A 19,406-nucleotide genomic window follows, 5' to 3' on the forward strand; every position below is an offset into this window, starting at 1 on the left:
TCCTTCCACTCATCCTTCCTTCCACTCATCCATCCCTCCACTCATCCTTCCTTTCACTCATCCATCCTTCCACTCATCCTTCCTTCCACTCATCCATCCCTCCACTCATCCATCCCTCCACTCATCCATCCACTCATCCATCCTTCCACTCATCCATCCACTCATCCCTCCACACATCCATCCTTCCACACATCCTTCCTTCCACCCATCCATCCACTCATCCATCCCTCCACTCATCCTTCCTTCCACACATCCTTCCTTCCACTCATCCATCCACTCATCCATCCTTCCACTCATCCTTCCTTCCACTCATCCATTCCTCCACTCATCCATCCCTCCACTCATCCATCCACTCATCCATCCCTCCACACATCCATCCTTCCACACATCCTTCCTTCCACTCATCCATCCACTCATCCATTCCTCCACTCATCCATCCTTCCACTCATCCATCCTTCCACACATCCTTCCTTCCACTCATCCATCCACTCATCCATCCTTCCACTCATCCATCCACTCGTTTATTTTTTTCATCTGGTAATCTCTCCACAATATCTTGCAGTTGACTACTGTTGCTTCTAGTGGGTGAGGCTGGCCGTGTCATGGAAAATGCCCAGAGAAACCTCACAGTCTAGCATGGCATAGAAACAGTCCGGTATCCGCATCAAGGTTCAGCCCGGGCTTGAGAAATAATGTGAAATCGAGGCTTAGCCGCACTTTGTTCCTGGGTGCCTTCTTTCTAAGGCTCCTGACCATCCGCTCTCCACCAGTGTGCTCACTACCCTGATGTTGATTCCACATGGCGTCACTAATAATTGTTTCTTGTGGTCTTAAGAACTATTGTCCCAGACTTCAGCTCTACATACCTGGAGAGTTGCCACTTCCACCCTATGTTCTCGCTGTCCCCTGATTGCTTCCCCTCCACCTCGGCTGTACCATGCTACCAAAAGACACGCAACACTTTCTCACACAAAGTTCTCTTAGACTCATATTCCATTATTCGCTTTCCCTGCATCCCTCATGGAGTAGTGGCTACTCTTCCTGGTTCTTCTCTGGCATGAAAAGGAAGAAGTTTTGTATTGATATTTGATCAGTTACTGAAAAGCTAATTATGTTTGTAACATGAGGGAAGTCACCTAACCCCTCTGTAAGCAAAAAGGACCTAGTAACACAACCATACCAATGAAAGTGAAGACTTAGCAAATTAAGTTAGTTTCCCATCACAGGGACCAGGATTCAGGAAACGCCGGCTACACGTCAGACGTGGAGGTTATCATTCCACAGCCTCACCTGTCACCCAGATCTCCAGGACGTTGCTGGGGAAAGAGCCCAGGTGTGGCGAGTTACACTGGTAGTAGACGCAGCTGTAGTTCCCACTCTCAGTGCTTGTCACATTCCACAGCATGAAATCAGTTTGGTTTTTTCTTACTTTCTTGACTTGTAATGGTTCTGGGATCCCCATTTTCAACAGTGCAATTGCAGTACAGTCAGTTCCATTGTATGGAACCAGACATCGGAGTGTCCAGCGACCTGGAGTCATCTCAGAGTCTTTGTTGAGTAAGAGGGAAGGTTTCATGAGGGACCCTAAAAAGGACAAGGCAGTGGGGGTGGAGGGGACGGCTGGGGCTGCTCGTCTCCACTGCACTTGGGGACTAGCTCATCCATCTCTGTGTATTACTCATAGTTTTTGCTTTCTGTATTGGATAGTTTGACATTTTGGAGTCTTTCTGACCTTGGAGGGACTGCCTGCATGTCTCCCTCCAGGATTAGCTAATTCCTGGAGATAGTAAACAACCCACCCAGAGCATGCCTCTCAAATGCAAGCCAGCCACCCTGGGGTGCACTCACCCAACCACTTCCCTTTCTGGGCTCTCACACTCAGGGCCACTCAGAGCCAGAGTCTCCTGCCTTGATCACTCCAGGACCAAGTGCCAGACAACCAGGGACAGCAGCTATGCCTCAGGGACATCCTAAGCCTGTTCCTTCTCACGAAAACACAGTAAGGGCCCTTTCATCTCCTCCTCTCTCTGCCTCCCGCCTCCTGGTGTTTAACGTGCTCTCCCACCCCGGTGGTGTGGTGCACCCTGTCTTCCTGAGAACTGTGAGTAACAAACCACCTTTTCTTAAGGAAAAAAAGTAATTATTCAACTTCATTTATCATCATCATTATTATTAAATTTGATACAGGCACTCACCAGAGAGAGAGAGAGAGAGAGAGAGAGAGAGAGAAGTGAGAAAGCAAGCCAGTAGGTCCAGGACTTGAACTATATCCGACCAATGTATGAGTCCAGCACCTCGACCACCGTGCCACCTGGCAGCCCCAAACTACCTTTCCAATGGCACCTATCCCATGCTCTGCTGGTCTTCCTGTACCTCAGATCACCTATTTCTTGACTCTAGTCCAGTCCCACAGCCACACTGAGCCCCACTCAGAGTCATTGATGAGAACGCGTCCACGCGTTCAGCAATCAGTCCCCCACACTCAGGGCTGCAGCTGTCTTTTCGTATCCTGGGTTCCTTCTTCCCCAGTCAGATCCCACCACAGGAAAAGGACTACGAAGGGGTTTCACAAAGCTTGTGGAAAAACGGGAGTAAAGTATGAGTTTATCTCAGTGCAGAAAATGGAAACCCAGGCCTGGTCTTCTCATAACGCGCCTTCCCCCGACCTTTCTGAAGCCCGCCGTACGCACAGCCAAGAGCAAAGCCCTCTCACCTGTGACCACCAGCTCTACGTGGTCACTCTTCTCTGACCACTCGTGGGAGGCTGTCCTGTAGGCACAGAAGTACCTCCCGGCGTCCTTGGGCTCCAGGTCGGTGAGGCGGAATTCGGCCGCGTTTCCTGCCGAGCTCTGCTCTCGCTTGTCCCCGGAGTCGGGCGACTTCTCCAGCAGGAACGTGGCGTTGTGGAACTGGGACTCACACTGCAGACTCAGGTTGCTCCCGCGTTCAACCACCGTGCTGGGCCGGGCGCTGAGTGAGGGCTTGGGAAGCTTCTCTGGAAAGAACTCACAGTTAATTGGAGTCTTCATCCTGGTGGCCATGAAGACCCTCCTAGAATTTGGAGGATTAAAGAAAACTGTCACGAAGCATGGGGTGCAGAAACAGGTAGCTGTCTCGTGGAGCAAACTCACCATTCGTTTTCGCATCTTCACGGCCCAGGCACAGCCCTGGAAGAGAAAGCTCAGTGAGAGACGGACGAAGCGCTTGTCTCTGCGTGCGATCTGGCAGGGAAAGCGCGTCTGGTTGCGGACGAGCTGCCATGACCCCCGCAGAGGCTGGCCGGCGTTCCTTCCACTTCCGTGTCCTCGTTCGTCACTCCGAGGTCACGAGCTCGTAGCAAACTCCAGCAACCTCTCCTGACGATTCAGCTGCCGTCATGACCAGTCTCTTCTTAGGGTGATTCCTTTACTTCTTCCAGGATAGAACGAGAGACAGAGAGATGCAGAGAGACAGGGACCGTCACCCCAACAGTGTCTGAGGCCACAACCCAACAAAGCCTCAGCCTGACTGGTCTCGGGCACACGGAGGCCTGGGGTGGGAGCCTGGGACCTTCCGTCTGGGTCCAGCATCTGAGACTGTCATCGCCGCACCTGTGTACTCTCTCTGTCTCTCTCTCTCTCTTGCTAGAGGGCACATACACTTACTGAGAGGCAGAGAGAAAGAGGGCGGATGGCCACACTGCAATCCCCTTTCCTCTAGTCTCCTCTCAGGATCTTGGGCATGCACACATGCACGCCTGGTGTGTTTTCCAAGGCATCGGATCTGGGACTTGAACCACACAGTTGGCCATGTGGGGTCTAGTGCCTTAATCACCAAGACATTTTCTGACCCTGGTCCTATTATTTTTTTATATTTAATTACATTTAAATATTTTGTTCTTATTTTTTACACTCAACCACTGTATGTCTTTACAATATTGAAAATGAATTTTCCCAGCATGAATACTTTGTATGTTAGTCCAGTCAAAGAAACTGCCATACGCATTGTCATCAACAGATTCTCTTCCTTTTTTGTACATTGAATTATTTTTAAGAGAGATTTTTGCTCTAGGGTGTGTGCACTTGCTAGAGAGACAGGAAGAGACAGAAAGTGAGAAATCAACCCCCGCAGGTATGGCCGCACTTCAATTCCTTCTCCCTTCTCCTCTCCAGGTCTTGGGCATGCCGCACGCATACTTGGCATGAGTTTTAAGCCCCTGGGTCCAGGACTGAAATCACAGTGAACTGCGTGGGAGTCCAGTGATGTAACCGTCACGCCATCTCTGGTCCCTGACCACTGGACTTTTTCCTCCTTGATTCCCTGTCCCCCATTTCCCACTCTTCTCCCACACTGTGTCTGATATCCAGAGCTGTTTTCTGTGCTTTTATGCCTTCCAGAAATAAGCTTCAAAACACATATCAAACTGATTTTTTCTTTTTTAAAAAAATATTTTACTTTTTTAAATTAACTTTTTATTTATTATTATTTTCATTATTATTTTCCAGTTTGATAAGAGAGAGACAGAGAGAGAGAGAGGAAGTGAGAAAGCAAGCCACCAGGTCCGAGACTTGAACCGTGGTCGGCCATGTGGGAGTCCAGTGCCTTTAACCACCATGCTACTTGCCGGCCCCCAAACTGATTTTTTTTAGAGAGATGTTTGCTATAGGGCACGTGTGCTTGTCAGAGAGACAGAGACAGAAAGCAAGAAATCTCCCCCCAGGGAGATGGCCACACTACAATAGCTTCTCCCCCATTCTCCTCCTGGGATTTTGGGCACTTACACACACATGCCCAGTGTGAGTTTTAAGCTGCTGGGTTCAGGACTTGAACCATGGTCGACTATGTGAGAGTCCAGTGATGTAACCATTATGCCACCTGCTGGTCCACAGCCAACTGATTTTTGACAAAGGACACAAGACCATTCAGTGGGGAAAAGAAAATCTCTTCAGTCAATGGTGCTGCGAAAACTGGGTATCCGCCTGCAGAAGAGTGAACCTGGACCCTACCTCCTGCCATTAACAATCAACTCCAAATGGATCAAAGACCTAAACATAAGCCCTCAAACTACAAAACTACCGGTGGGGACACAGGAGAAACGCTGGGAGACAGCGGGGTAGGCAAAGACTTCTTAAATAAGAACCCCAAAGTATAGGCAATAACCCCAGAAACACACAAGTGGGATTATATACAGTTGAAAAGCTTTTGCACGGTAAAAGAAACAATAATTAGAGCGAAGAGACAACTTCTGGGGTAGGAGAAAATATTTGCAAACTGTCCCCTGGTAAGGGACTGGTAACCAAACTGTACAGGGACTCAGTCAGCCCAGCTAGAAGACGGGCAAGTGAGCTGGACAGACAATTGTCTGAGGAAGGCATCTGAGCAGCCAAACAGCATAGGGGAAATACTCACGTCGCTTATCATAAGGGAGATGCAGATCAAAACCACAGTGAGATACCCCCTAACCCCGGTCAGAGCGCTAAGATTAAAACAACGGTACGTTCTAGCGTGGCTGGGGTGGAGACCGCTCTCCTACACTGTTGGTGGGATGTAAGGCTCCGGCCACTGTGGAGAACAGAATGGAGGTTTCTCAAGGAGCTACACAGACAACTACACATGGCCCAGCAACCCCACTCGGCGGTTTCTACCCAAACGACAGGAGAACGCTCAGTCAGCGAAACACTTGCACATCCACATTCACTGCAGCATTATTCACAACTGCTAAGACGTGGAATCAACCCCGCATGTCCAGATGGGATGAATGAACTGAAAAACTGTGGTACAAATACGCTATGGAATACTACTCAGCAATTTTGGTTTTTAATGACACTCTGGCATTGGATAGAGAGTGGACACATGTGGAAGATTTAATGCTGAGTGAAGCAAGCCAGGGTACAAAAGGGAGGCATTGTATGTCCCCGCTTAATATCCACCGGATGTCCGCACTCTATGGAAAGACCGGCCCTCTTGTTCTTAATGAGACTGCAGTTGACTTAGGCAAACAGAACAGGCCACAACAGAAAAATAGCATTATGAGAAGGGATTCATGGCGTGTAGACTTGCCTGGAAAGACAAAGAGTAAAGATCAGCTTATGGTTAGCGCTTTGGGGCATTGTAGAATCCTGCCGTAGGGAAGAATGGGCAACATCAAGAAACACTTCTCAGCAACAATTACAATAAACACTACCGAGTAGTCGTAATGACATGCTCTTCACATGTAGCAGCTCTGTATAGACAGGTAGTGTTCATCTAGTCCTCCACACATGACTATCATTTTCTGTCGAGCTAACATCGCTCATTTATTCGTTTCTTGTGATGCACTTCGCATTTAACATGGCCTTTACATATATGTTTACGTACATCGAGTGGAGAGCCGTGAATTCCACGCTAGTTAGGTGCTATTACCTCAGTGGAGGCGGGTAGACGTTAGTGACATTAGAAACCACAGTTCCCCAGGAGAGGAGATAGAAACAGCCAACTGCTGGGCATCGACCACTTAACGGAAGCTCAAACATGTCACCTGCAAAACTTGCAACTTTCACATAGAGTATTTTTCAACTTTAGAAAGGAAAGAAGTACAGCTTCGTGCTCTACCACGAGGAGCCTCAGACGCGTCATGCTGGGGCCAGGCAGGGGCTCTGCAGTCACACCTGAACCCACACGAGGCAGGTCCTGGGTCTGTGTCCTGGGCTCTCCCTGCGCACGCCGTGAGATTCAGCATGGAGACTGTGTTGGCGTGCCTGCTTGTCTCTCTCCCCCAATAAATAGAAAGTAAATGAATAAATAAATAAGCAAGCGTACTAGCAAACATGATGCTAGATTCAGGAAGCCAGGCAGCAAAGGGCACAGATGTCTGGTCCCACTAATAGTATGTATCCAGAAGAGGTAAATCCGGAGAAGCTCTGGACAGGGGCGTGGCGGCCTGAGCTGGAGGGGAGAAGGGATGGACAGGGGCGGCTTGGCAGGCATGGCATGTCCTTGCGGGATGATGGGAACGTCCTGGAAGTATTTGGAGATGGAAGTCACACGGCAGTGGCAATGCACCGATGGCCCTCTGCTATGCACTTCGGAGTGGTGACTTCTGTGCTGTGTGAGTTTCACCTCTCGGTTTAACGATGTACGTGCTTTTAGGTAGGTACTTTCACCCTCTTTAATCAAGATTTATACGGATTTTTTAAAAATTATTTTATTTGGGTCCAGCAGTTAGTGTAATGGCTATGTCTCTGGACCCCCATGTAGTCAACTGCGGTTCAAGTCCCAGACCTGGTGATTTAAACTCACGCTGGGTGTGTGTGCGTGAATACCCAAGAACCTGAGAAGAGAAAGGAGGAGAGGGGATTGCGGCGTGGCCATCCCCCCTGGGGGGTGATTTCTCGCTTTCTTTCTCTCTCTCTCTGTCTTTCTGGCGAGCATACGCACCCTTTAGCAAAAACCTCTCCGAAAAAATTTACTTAATTTTATTGATTTATTTTTAAAATTTGACTAGAGAGGGACAGAGTGAGGGAGAGAGGGAGAACAAGTGAGAAAGCAAGCCGCCAGGTCTGGGACTCGAACTGCGGTCAGCCATGTGGGAATCCAGCTCCCTTAACCGCCATGCCACCTGTCAGCCCCGAGACCTACACAGATGTAAAACCATAGAAAGTTCACCTGAAATAAGCTGAGAGAATGGCGACCACACACTCGCGTGAGCAACCTCAGCAAAGGGCAGTCTGGCTTCTGACCTCCAGAGCAGCCTGACCCAGGGAATTCTTGTGGTCACGCCCCTTCTCTTAGCTCTCACATCCACCGCTCTGAATCCCGGCCAGGCGGGACCACAGTCCTGGAAGCAGAGCTGTGAGTAGCTGTCGTCTCCTGTCTTCAGAAGGTCACACCAGGAGGAGAGAAGCCTGTCCCTTGATGGCAGTCCAGCAAACTTCTCAACCAAACTGGCTCCTTTCCACCACTTAGACCCACACCTAAAATAATAGTTACGGCCCGAGGAGGGGGTTTATGGGTTGGTTTGTGTGTTCTAAAAGGTATGTCCGGGCGCTGGCTCCCAATTCCCATGTATGGGAGCTTATGTGGGGAGAGTGCTCGTTGGTCTCTGCAGGTGTAATTAGTTAAGCTGAGATGAGGCCACCCTGGAGTAGCCTGGGTGCTGGGGGACTTCGCTAGCCCACGATGACTGGTGTCCTTGTACGAAGAGACAAGGAGGCCGAGACACACGGAAGGAAGGGGGCCACTGAGGACACGGGCAGAGACTGACGCGACGCATCTACAGGTCCGCCTGTGCAGGACGGCTGGCGGTGACTGGAAGACGGAAGGCAGGCGTGGAGCAGATTACCCCTCAGGAGTCAGCATTGTCAGCACCTGGATTGCGGACTTCTTACCTCCGTAACTGTGAGAGAGTACATTTCTCTGATCTGGGGCCAGCAGGTGGCACAGTGGTCGTGACACTGGACTCCCACATGGCTACTGCGGTTCGAATCCTGAATCCAGCGGCTTGAAACTCATGCTGGGCGTGAGCGCTTGTGTGCCCGTGAGATCCAGGGAGGAGAATGGACGAGAGGGTCCCCTCGGGGTCATTTCTTGCTGTTTCTGTCTCTGGCAAGTGCATGTACCTCATAGCAAAAAGAGGGCACTTTTTTCTTCTAAAAAATAAAAAAAAATTTTTTTTCTCTGGTCTTAAGCCAGCAGACTTGTGGCACTTTGGTGTGGCAGCCAAGGGCAATGAACAGAGCGAGCGAGGCTGGCCTCTTGGTTCCCAGTTGACTCTGCCCTGCAGCCGGTTGTGCAGGGGACAAGCATACCCCGAAGGGAGGGGCTACAGCCCGAAGAGGAGGAGGAACTGGAGCAGGGCACGCTGATGCCCACCGCACCCAGCACTGCCCCCAGGAGGAACCGAAGACTTAGTGGGCTGGGGCTGCTGGCTCGAGCTCCTCCGTGGGCAGGCTGCGACCGTAACCCAGGCCTTCCTTTCCACCATCCGTGGGATGGCATTATGCTCAAGTCAAGCATGGCTAAACTCGTCTAAGGAAAAGGCCGGTCAGAAAAAGGTCTGACCCGTGTCGTCGCACCCTTAGACTCTTGTTTTTTTTTTTTTTAAGAGGTTTTTGCTATAGGGCGCGTGCACTGGCCAGACAAAACTAAAGAGACAGAGAAACAGAAAGTGAGAAATCACCCCCCAGGGGGGATGGCCACGCCGCAATCCCTTCTCCTCCATTCTCCTCTCAGGCTCTTGGGCACGCACGCACACGCGCCCAGCGTGAGTTTAAGTCACCGGGTCTGGGACTCGAACTGCGGTCGACTACGTGGGAGTCCAGCGACATAGCCATTATGCTAACTGCTGGTCCCACACCCTTAGACTCTTAAACCTTCTTTCCTATACTCCAGCGGAGTAACCACGGCAAGAATGACAGAGAACACAGGCTCAGAGATCGCTCTCAGCCCTGCGTCTCTCAACTGCACAGGGGGCCCCACGCGCCTCTGCACCTTGGGCTCCCGGTCTCGCACGCGGACACAGAACCAATGCATGCGACGCCCACGGCCCTCGGACGCTGACACCATGCGTGAGTCCAGCACGCGGAGGTATGTCGGCATCTGCCCCTGGGCTTGGCTTTATCTAAGGAGGAAGCGGAAAGATTGAGACAAAGAGATGGAGTAGCAGCGGACTCAGGCGGCCCGAGCCTACGTGGGCCAAGCAACTGGTGCGGCCAGACTGGGCGCCTTTATCTCCAGGGCAGAGCGACACTGCATAGACACAGAGATGCGTTATGGACGATCAGAAGCAGGCAGCACGTCGACAAGGGCTTAGACACGGGGCCAGGTGTGCCGCTGGTGATCCTGTAAGAGGAATCCCATTGTCTTCTTTTCTGATGGAGACAAGCCTAGCTCAGGTGTGGGGAGGAAACAAAAGGCTAAGGAATCTCTCCGTAAGGCGGGCACCACCACGCCCAGAGAAGGCTAGAGAATCTCACAGAGGCAGAGCAGGGCCTGGACTTTGCTAGTGGGGGTCAGGGTGTTCCCTGAAGTCGTTCAGGTGTGGCCCCCAGCTAATTCCAGCCTTTGCTCGGCCTGCAGCGAGGGTCAAGGCAAGGACAAGCTGCAAGGTTCTGCCATAGCCCAAAGGGGCAGTTAGTGCTTGCTCAGAGCGTGTCCCCACACCTCAGGGCCTCTCTCCGAACTTGTCCCTACAGAGGTGGCCCTGACCCCTCCCTGCCCCCAACGGCCATCCTCACCACTCCAAACCGTCGTCCGAGTCCTGGAGACTCACCGAGGCAAAGCAGGGGCAGGAGTGGTGAGAGCATAGCGCCCTTTTCTGCCCGGGCCAGGGTCCTGTCTGCAGTTTACAGCTCCAAGGAGACGTCGGACAGGGTGACCAGAGCCTCTCCTGTCCCCTTTGCCCCGGGTGCATGAGCAGAGGCTTCCCTGGGTCGCTGGCTCTGCTTCCTCCTTTCAACCGTCAGGAAGTGAGAAGCCGTCAGTGAGAACAGCTCCCCATAAATCCTGAGCCTCCGGCTCCACCCGCCCTGGGCCCCACCCCACCTCATCTGAAGCCTTACCCGAGTTGTTGAAATAATTTTTATTTTGAAATATTGACTTGTCAGAAAAGCCATGACCTATTTTCTATGTAAAAACGTGTCGTGATTTTTCTGGCAATCCAATAGTGTGCTTCTATGAGAGATGAGAGAGCCCCTTCATCAGTGATAACATCTTTTCTTTAGAGGTTTTTGCCTTAGGGCGTGTGCACTGGCTAGGGAGAGAGACAGAGGGACAAAGAGACAGAAAATGAGAAGTCACGCCCCAGAGGGGATGGCCATGCCATAATGCCTTCTCTTCCTGGGATCTTGGGCATGTACGCACACCTGCTTGGCATGGGTTTCAAGCCACTGGGTCCCGAATCCGAATTGTGGTCGGCCGCGTGGGAGTCTGGCTGTGGAACTGCTTCGCCACCTGCTGGCCCGGAACCGTGTGACTGTAGCACACCGTCAGAATGGAGACCCGGCTTGGCACGGGGCATTGCGAGACGACATGTTTACTCAGCTCTTGCCGGCGTCTGCATGGCTTTCCTTTCTGGAATATCTTTGGGCATACGTTCTATGCCATGTTCCTTTTCTTGTCACCCGTGTAGCTTTATAGAATCACCGCCACAGTCAAGGGACAGAACCGCGCCAGCGGCACGCGAAAGCCCCTCACTGGACCCCGGAGGCGGTGCAGTGGTCACAGCTGGACTCACACAGGCCCTGCTCTCCTGCTGTGGGACCTCTCTGAGCGCGCTCAGTGGCCCCAGGCCATGATCTGTCGCTCTGTCTCCCTCCCTCTCTCATGGAATAGATTAAAAATCTGAAAACAATTATTTTAATGAAAATCATCGAGGCCCAGAGTTTGAGGCTCGCCGTGGGGCACGGCAGTGTGCAATGGCCCGGCGGCCCGTTCGGTTCACGGGTCACTGCAGCCCGTTGCCTCTTTGCTTCTCGTCAGATGATAGGTCAGGTGGTGAGAGCGGGCGCTGAAGTCCCCCTCGGTTACTGTGCGAGCATCTGCTTTGGCTCCAGCAGTCTTTGTTTTAGATATTTGAGTGTTTCAGATATTTGTGTGCATATATTTATAATCGCTGTATCTTTTTGGTGGATCTACCTCTTCTTTTGGAGAGGTTTTTGCTATAGGGCGCGTGCGATCGCCAGAAAGACAGAGAGAGAGACAGAGAGACAGAAAGCGAGAAATCACCCCCCAGGGGGGATGGTCATGCCGCAATCCCTTCTCCTCCATTCTCCTCTCGGGATCTTGGGCACGCATGCACACGCGCCCGGCGTGACTTTAAGCCACTGGATCCGGGCCACGAACTGCGGTCGACTACATGAGAGTCCAGTTGGCATAGCCATTACGCTAACTGCTGGCCCCTCTCTGGCTTTTTCACTATTAGGGTTACTGCACAGATTTTAACGCGAAGTGCAGAGATGTTTTCCTTCTGCACTATCTGACTTGTGGATACTTTCTACTCAGATTTTTATTTCTTGTGCCGAACTCTAGAATTCTGTTTGTGTTCATTTCCGCATGTCTGTCTGTTTTGAGACGATGTGGATCTCTTTCTGGAGAGTTCTGCACTATCATGGGCCGTGCTCCTCACCTACAGGACTGTCAGGGGAGCTCTCAGCCCGGCCTTGCCCTCGGCCAGGGCGCAGTCCAGGAGCAGAGGCCTCCCGGAACCGTCAGGGGCAGGCGTGGCGGCTCTGCGCCCTGGCTGCAGGCAGAGGTCGCATCTGCGGGGGAGGAGAGCGATGGCTTCCCTGGCCTCCCGCGTGGAGCAGTGTGGACGGCACGGGAGTGCGGGTTTCTTCCTTCCACCATGACCGGGCCTTCAAGGGCTGCTTCGTGGCGCCCAGGAGAGACCGCGGGCGTCCCTGCAGGGCCAGGCGTCGCGCACAGAAGACCTGGCCCACGGCAGCACCCGCAGTGACCCGGTAAGAAACCCGGGCGCCCCACGAGGGCGGTTTTGCGTGCAAGGGACCCGGCCATATGTGGCCTATGAAAAGGAGAAGCCCCCGCTCCTGCCTCGGCGCTGCCTCCCCAGGTCACGGCCGCCCTCGGACCCCACGTGCAGCCCAGGAGGGTCAAGAGAGGCCCAAGAAGTCCATGGCAGCAGCCAGCCCGGGGTCAAAGCCAGGCTCCCGCGGAAGCCCGCCGGCACTGACAGCGGGGTGTGGAGGAGAGCCGGGCCTTGACACCCAGCATCCGGGGGAGCAACCAGGAAACCCAGCAGGTGCTGCCCCGGGCCTCCGAAGGGCCGTCCTCTAGGCCCAGGAGCTGGCAGTGCCGCTGACGCGCACACGCGGGGACCGCAGGGCCAGCTGACCGTCAGTCGCCTGTCCCACCCCAGGCCGGGAAGGGAATGAGTGGACAGCTCGTTTTATTTGGGTCTAAATAAAACCAATCCCGCAGTCCCTACCCCCACACCCCCAAAAGAAAAAGAGGCGCTCAGGTGTTTGAGTTGGACCCACACGGAGACTCTTCTGGCTAGGCTAGGCTTCAACCAGGGAAGGCTCCAGAAGGACCAGAAATACGGCGGCCAGACCCAGGAGGATGAGGTTCGCCTCGGCGGAACTTGACGCGACACCTGAGGCATTGAAAGAAAGGAGCATTCAGGCTGGTGGTAGAAAACGTCCCTCCCCATGACTGGCTGGTGACCTGGCGGTTCAGGGAGCCAGGCCCGCATGGCCATCTGCCGTTCGGATCCTGGCCCCGGCAGCGTGAACACAGGCCGGGCGCATGTGCATGTGTCCAGAATCCCTCCGGCTGCAGAAACGGAGAAAGGGCCCTGCCGCGACCACACCCCACGGGCGGCGCCTTCCCCTCCTCTCTCCGTCTCTCCCTGGTGAGTGTCACCTCTCCGCCAATTAAAATAAATTCCCCCCTGTGAGGCACAATTTTCAAAAAGAACAAAACGAGAATTCATACTACCCAGCTTCAAAACTTCATACAAGCCCTGCCGTTGGAGCAGAGAGGCATAACTGCAAAAGCAGGTGCAGAGCCGGACGGGACAGAACCGCGCGGTCCAGAAATGCGTCTCACTTCACCCCATGGCTTCCTACCAGGACCTCGCCGCGAATTTCCGAGAAAAAGCTCCCTCCTGCTTCTCGCAAGAGGAGGGGAACCATCGGAAACATGCTGGAACGTTGTTTTCTTCACAAGGTCTGCCCTCAGGAGGACGAATTACCAGTTAGCCAGGCCCGAACCCTCATCTGCTGGGGTCTTCTCAAAGCCTGACTGACCTGGGGAAGAGACCCTAGCCCACGCTCCTCTTCCCGTCCCCCCAAAGCACAGGAGACCGAATGGCATGTATAGAGTTCACAGTGCACAGGCGCAGGCTCCCTGAAGACTGAGACCCAGCACGGGCCAGGACCCTCCTGCTCCCTGAAGACTGAGACCCAGCACGGGCCGGGACCCTCCCCGCTTGCTGAAGACTGAGACCCAGCACAGGTGGGGACCCTCCCGCTCCCTGAAGACTGAGACCCAGCACGGGCCGGGACCCTCCCGCTCCCTGAAGACTGAGACCCAGCACGGGCCGGGACCCTCCTCCTAAACCTGTCACGGCATCGCTGGCGTTTGCCTCGCCCTCTCGTCCAGTGCCTGATGGCTCTCGGGGAAAACGACAAAGTGTACCCCAGGGCAAAAGCACAGTGCGAAAGGCGTAAGCAGCGTGGGAATGGCTAGGGCAGGAGCGTTGCCGAGACCAAAGCGGAGATGCCGAAGCACCGTGACCGACAGGCCAGCGGCTCTAGTGCAGGAAGGAACCGGCGTGCCAGAAGAGATGGGCACGAGAGCAGAGACGCGCTCTGAACAAGATCCAGGAAGAGATACTAGAGGTAGAGACAGAAGCGACTGGGACGCAGACGTCTTTGGGGGTTACTGGTAGGCGGGATCCTGAGGCCAGACTCTGACCTGGATGACATCTTGAAAGAAAATGCCTGAACTGAAACTCGGAAGAAAACCAGAACGGAACATCTAAAACGGTGGCCGACTACGGAAGGCGTTCAGGTGCACGGCAGGACAGGAGGAGGAGAAAGGCAGAAAGGAGCAGAGAATACGTCCGACTCCACATTTTCCCAGATTATCGTCACATGCGAAACCCCGGGTCCAGGACCTCAGGAAACACCAAGCAAAATAAATGCCAATAAATAAAAGGGCAAAAATAACCAACCAACCAACCAACCAAACCCTAAACCTAGACATAACATTTTCAAATTACCAAGAAAAAAAAGAAAAGAAGAAAAGACAATCCTGAGAGAAGCCCCAGAGGGGGAAACGCAGCACAGATAGAACAGCAAAGATGTCGTCAGACTTCTCAGAGACCACACAGAGGAGAGAGTGGAGATAAAATAAATATGTCAAATACTGAGAGAGAGAGAGTCACCAACCTAGAACTCTGTGCCCTGCAAACTGTTCTCCAAAGGTGAAGATGAAATACTTCCTTAGGCAGAAAGTGAGGCTCAGGCCAGCAGGTGGCGTGGGGGTTAAGGCGCTGGACTCCCACCGGCCGCTGCGCAGGAGGGAACGTGAGAAAGCAAGCTGCCAGGTCCGGGACTAGAACTGCAGCCAGCCACGTGGGAGTCCAGAGCTGGCCCCAGGGATTATGTTGTCATCACGGGATGTCACGGGTCTGTACCTGTCACCTGTATCTCTAAGCTTGCGCTGGGCAGGGAGGCGGAGAACGGGGCCTCTGTCTGGTAGTACACGCAGCTGTAGTTCCCGCTGTCCATGGCTTTGACGGGCCCAAGGTGGAACTGAGCCACGGCCCCAGTAGACGTGTGACTCTCGACAAACTCTGGAGTCCCTTCCTTCAACAGAACAAACTTCACGGGTGCAGCTGTGTGGCGCCCCTTCACGCACTCCAGAGTAACGTTGGCTCCTGGGCTCACCGCACGCCTCATTTGGCCCGAGAAGAAAGGTTTGGATAAATTTCCTGGAAGACAAAGCGGTCGGAAGTGATGAGAAGCCCCATTCTTCCTCGCCGTGGGTGTCCTGGGAAGGTCTCCCCGGTAGCGGGAGGTGCTAGACACCACCTCTGTTCACCTCCAAGGCAAAGATTTCCACCGATGCTTCTCTGAGGAGAACACGGGCTCAGGGCCAGCCGAGTCGGTAGGGCAGCGGCAATGCACACCACCGGACCCCACGTGGGGGTGCTGGTTCGGGACCCCAGGCCTCGCTGTGCACGCTGCGTGCACATGCACGTGTCCACTATCGGGGCTGACTAAGACCTGCTGAGAGCCTCTCTCACTCTCTCTGTCTCTCTATCTCATAGAAGAAGTAAACAAACACTGTTCTAGGATTGTGCTTCTGTCTCTCTCAGGCCTTACAGGCAAGGAACAATGATTCCTTTTTCAAAATAATTATTTACTTTATTTACAATTATTATTATTATTTTTTAATCTGACCAGGGAGAGAAAGGGAAAGTGAAACAGCAAGCCAGGCCCAGAGCTCGAACCGTGGTCGACCGGGTGGCAGTCCAGCACCTTAACCACCATGCCACCTGTGGCCCCAAGAACAACTATTCAGTCTTCTTTCTTCCCTTGATCCCACCCTTGCTCTCTTGTCCAGGAGAGATAAGTGAGCCACAGAAGACTCTCCTTTTAAGTTTGTTTATTTCTTCCAGGAGAAAGGGAGAGGCAGAGACAGGGGAGAAGCCCTGTGGGGCCCCCACCCAGTGATCTTCCAGTCTCGGTCAGCCCCGATTACAGGGTACTCAGGGCGGGCCGAGGATGTGAACCCTGGACCTGCCCCACGTGAGTCCAGTTGCACTGCCACTGTACCACTGCCCGCCAAAGTTCTTTTTCCCACTTTTTCTTTTAAAAATATTTTATTTATTTATTTATTTATTTATTTATTTATTTATTCATTGGAGAGTTTTCAGCTATAGGGCGCGTGCGCTTGCCAGAAAGACAGACAGAAACAGAGAGACAGAAAGCAAGAAGTCACCCCCCGGGGGGATGGCCACACCGCAATCCCTTCTCCTCCACTCTCCTCTCGGGATCTTGGGCACGCACGCACATGCGCCCGGCATGAGTTTAAGCCACCGGGTCCAGGACTTGAACCATGGTCGACTACGTGGGAGTCCAGCGACATAGCCATTATGCTAACTGCTGGTCCCTCAATGTTATTTATTATTATTATTTTAAAATTTGCTATAGGGTGTGTGTGCTTACGGGGTAAGCAAGCCGCCAGGTCAGGGACTCCAACCATGGTCAGCCATGTCGTCTCAACCCATGCCACCTGCTGGCCCCAGCAACGCACTTTTTCTCACCTCCAACCACAAGAGAAAGGTAACTGGCTGGTGAGCACCTCGAGGGGTCGTCTTTCTTGCAGTATTTGCAGCTGTAGTTCCCAGCATCTTCCCGACTCAGGTTAGTGAGGGGCAGCACGACCGTTCTCCCGGAGTCGTCGAGGGACATCATGGTCTCGGAGGGCAGCACATGGCTCTCCTTGGTGAAAGTGAACTCCACGTTCCTGATATGAGTCCAGCACCTCAGCGTCACGTTACTCACGGCAGGAACCAGAAATCTGGGCAAGGCACTGAAGAAGGGGCTGGGAGGCTCTGGAACGGAAGCAGAGCCCGGCGCTGGGTTTGCTACGCTCACCTCGCTCTCAGGAAGCCCTGCGAAGGCGGCTGGAGGGGACGTGTCAGGGCCGTGGGGACCGGAGGGTCGAGCAGACACCACGAGCGAGTCACTTACCATGCACTGTCCTGTCGCTCTGGCCAGCACACAGCCCTGTCAAAGATCCGTCCGTGAGAGGTGTGTTCCTGCCCGAGGCCACGCTGCACCCTCCTGATTCCAGAGACGCCCCTGAGGGGCTTGCTGGGAGCAGGCTGTGGGGTCCCGCCTTGAGCAGTCCTGGTGCCCTGCCGGCTCAGGCTCAGCTCTGCCCTGCTGCTCCATGGTCCCTCGTGGGTGATCTCCTTCCCTCCTGCACTCTCACCCCCGTTCTCTAGGCCCTTCCTTAATTCCCCGGATCCTTCTACTGGCACCCCCAGCCTAGTCTTACCGCTGAATGGAAGTCTATGTTGTATTTTCTTGGTTTCCCACCCCTTGTAAGAAAAGACATGAACCATGCAGGACACTGGCACGGTCCGGGGTGGTCGTGTTTAGCTTAACCCTCGACGAGCTGGCCTGAGAGGCCCCGACAGTCTGGTCTGTGACGTGGGAGCCCCCACGTGAAGGCTCCTCGGTGCCTCGGGTGACAGACGAGACAGAAGCCATGTAGCTGTAAAATGCTAGATTATGAAGTTCTATTTACTTCACGGCATGGCAGACACACGGTGGTGCCCCCCCACCCCCCGTGAGCTGAGGCAGAGGGGCTCTGCGTGTCGCCTCGGCACCCTGGGCCTGCACAGGTCCTGGCCCGTAGTGGGACCTCAGCCGACTTGTGCTGGCTGATCAAGGAGATGCATGAGTCAGAGAGAGAGAGGGAGAGGGAGAGGGAAGGTGAGAAAGCCAGCCGCCAGGTCCGGGATGCGAACTGCAGTTCGTCATGTGGGAGTCCAGCACCTTAACGACCACGCCACCTGGTGGCCCCGAGTCAGAGTTTACCACAGTGGGCAAAGATGCAGTTGCAATGACTTTCTTTCTCCCACGGGATCTACCCCACCCCAGAACGACAGCATTGTCCCCCATATTCATTTGATGGGATCTGAGTCTGCCGGGAAGACGGAGCGAGGCCTTTCAGGGGGATAGCTGGCCGTGACGACCGGGACTTCGCTCCTGGAAAAGCCCGGGCTCACCTTCCCACGGTGGTTTCATTTCTGGTACTCCACACGGGATAAAGCTCACTGTTTGGCCCCTCAGAAAACTCTGGGGCCATGCTGGGAAACGTATGATAGAACAAGGGTGTAGCCAAGAGAATGGGGGTGATGTGCAGCCACATGGCCCAGCAGCCAGCGGGGACAGCCTCGGGAGCACGAGGTCCGGGCCGCTGGCCTGAGGTCGGCGTGGGAAACGATGTGATCATTCATCTCGAGACAGACCCCGCGGGAGAGAGCCTGCGCAGTGTCCCGCTGGGAGCCACAGGGATCGTTCCTCCCAGCGAACCGTGACGGCGGCCAGAGCTCACCTTTCTTTCTTTTTGGAGAGGTTTTTGCTATAGAGCATGTGTGCTCACCAGAAAGAGAGAGAGACAGAGAGACAGAAAGCGAGGAATCACCCCCCAGGGAGGATGGCCACGCCGCAATCCCTTCTCCTCCATTCTGCTCTCGGGATCTTGGGCACGCACACACACGCGCCCGGCGTGAGTTTTAAGCCACCGGGTCCCGGACGCGAACTGCGGTCGACTACATGGGAGTCCAGCGACATAGCCATTACGCTAACTGCTGGTCCCAAGCTCACCTTTCTTTAAGAGCCTGCTGGTCCTCATTTAGCGTGTAGAGAACACTCACCCCACCCCTGCTTAAGAGAGTTTAAACTGCCTGTGAAATACAGCGTCTGGGCCCTCAGCCCTTGAGGTTCCGAGTCCCCTCTCCCCCACTTTCGTGTCTGTCTGCCTCTACCCTCTGCGCCGGGCCTCCGCTCGCCTGCTCACTGGACCGTCCGGCAGGGCCAGCCCATGGAGCCCATGCAGCAACTGCATAAAACCCATTCCCGGACCTGGTGACCTGAGAAGGGTGCCAGGAGCTCGTGTGTGTGTGCCCCAAACCCAGGAATGCGGGAGCGGGGGGTGGGGTGGGGTGGAGAGGGGGTTGCAGTGGGCCATCCCAGGGGGAGGCAGTGCCTTCTCTCTCCACTGAGTCTGCACACCCTCTGCAAAACTAAAAGAAAGACATCTCACAATTTCCAAATGCGGAGACCAGCAGCTGGCATAATGGCTACGTCGCTGGACTCCCACATAGTCGACCGTGGTTCGAGTCCCGGACCCGGTGGCTTAAAACTCAAGCCGGGCGCATGTGTGTGCGTGCCCAAGATCCC

At 53.9% G+C, this 19,406-nt stretch overlaps 2 protein-coding genes across 7 annotated transcripts in view; both read right to left on the minus strand.

The window, feature by feature from the left end:
* Positions 1-10,413, minus strand: part of VSTM1 (V-set and transmembrane domain containing 1) — a 23,844-nt gene extending 13,431 nt beyond the window's left edge. For 4 of the 6 annotated variants that reach the window (XR_003548785.1, XR_003548786.1, XM_027770391.1 and 1 more), the window contains exons 1-4: positions 10,229-10,413; positions 3,132-3,167; positions 2,714-2,995; positions 1,291-1,584 (exon numbers count right to left, since the gene is read on the minus strand). Coding sequence is in view for 4 of the 6 variants with exons in the window: in XM_027770391.1 (XP_027626192.1) it covers positions 1,291-1,584; positions 2,714-2,995; positions 3,132-3,167; positions 10,229-10,262 (646 nt within the window). In the remaining 2 variants the exon portion in view is untranslated. Of the gene's footprint in view, positions 1-1,290; positions 1,585-2,713; positions 3,052-3,131; positions 3,168-10,228 lie in introns of those variants that run through there. The other 2 variants (XM_006144733.3, XM_027770390.1) reach the window with 2 other exon arrangements.
* Positions 10,414-12,903: 2,490 nt separating this feature from the next.
* Positions 12,904-19,406, minus strand: part of LOC114007148 (T-cell-interacting, activating receptor on myeloid cells protein 1-like) — an 11,077-nt gene continuing 4,574 nt past the window's right edge. Inside the window, exons 2-5 of the mRNA XM_027770404.1 lie at positions 17,184-17,219; positions 16,754-17,044; positions 15,119-15,415; positions 12,904-13,069 (exon numbers count right to left, since the gene is read on the minus strand). Of these exons, the coding sequence (XP_027626205.1) occupies positions 12,975-13,069; positions 15,119-15,415; positions 16,754-17,044; positions 17,184-17,219 (719 nt within the window). The 3' untranslated portion in view covers positions 12,904-12,974. The remainder of the gene's footprint in view (positions 13,070-15,118; positions 15,416-16,753; positions 17,045-17,183; positions 17,220-19,406) is intronic.

This window comes from Tupaia chinensis, unplaced genomic scaffold, assembly GCF_000334495.1.
Source record: "Tupaia chinensis unplaced genomic scaffold, TupChi_1.0 Scaffold000131_1, whole genome shotgun sequence".
NCBI classification, from domain to species: domain Eukaryota; kingdom Metazoa; phylum Chordata; class Mammalia; order Scandentia; family Tupaiidae; genus Tupaia; species Tupaia belangeri.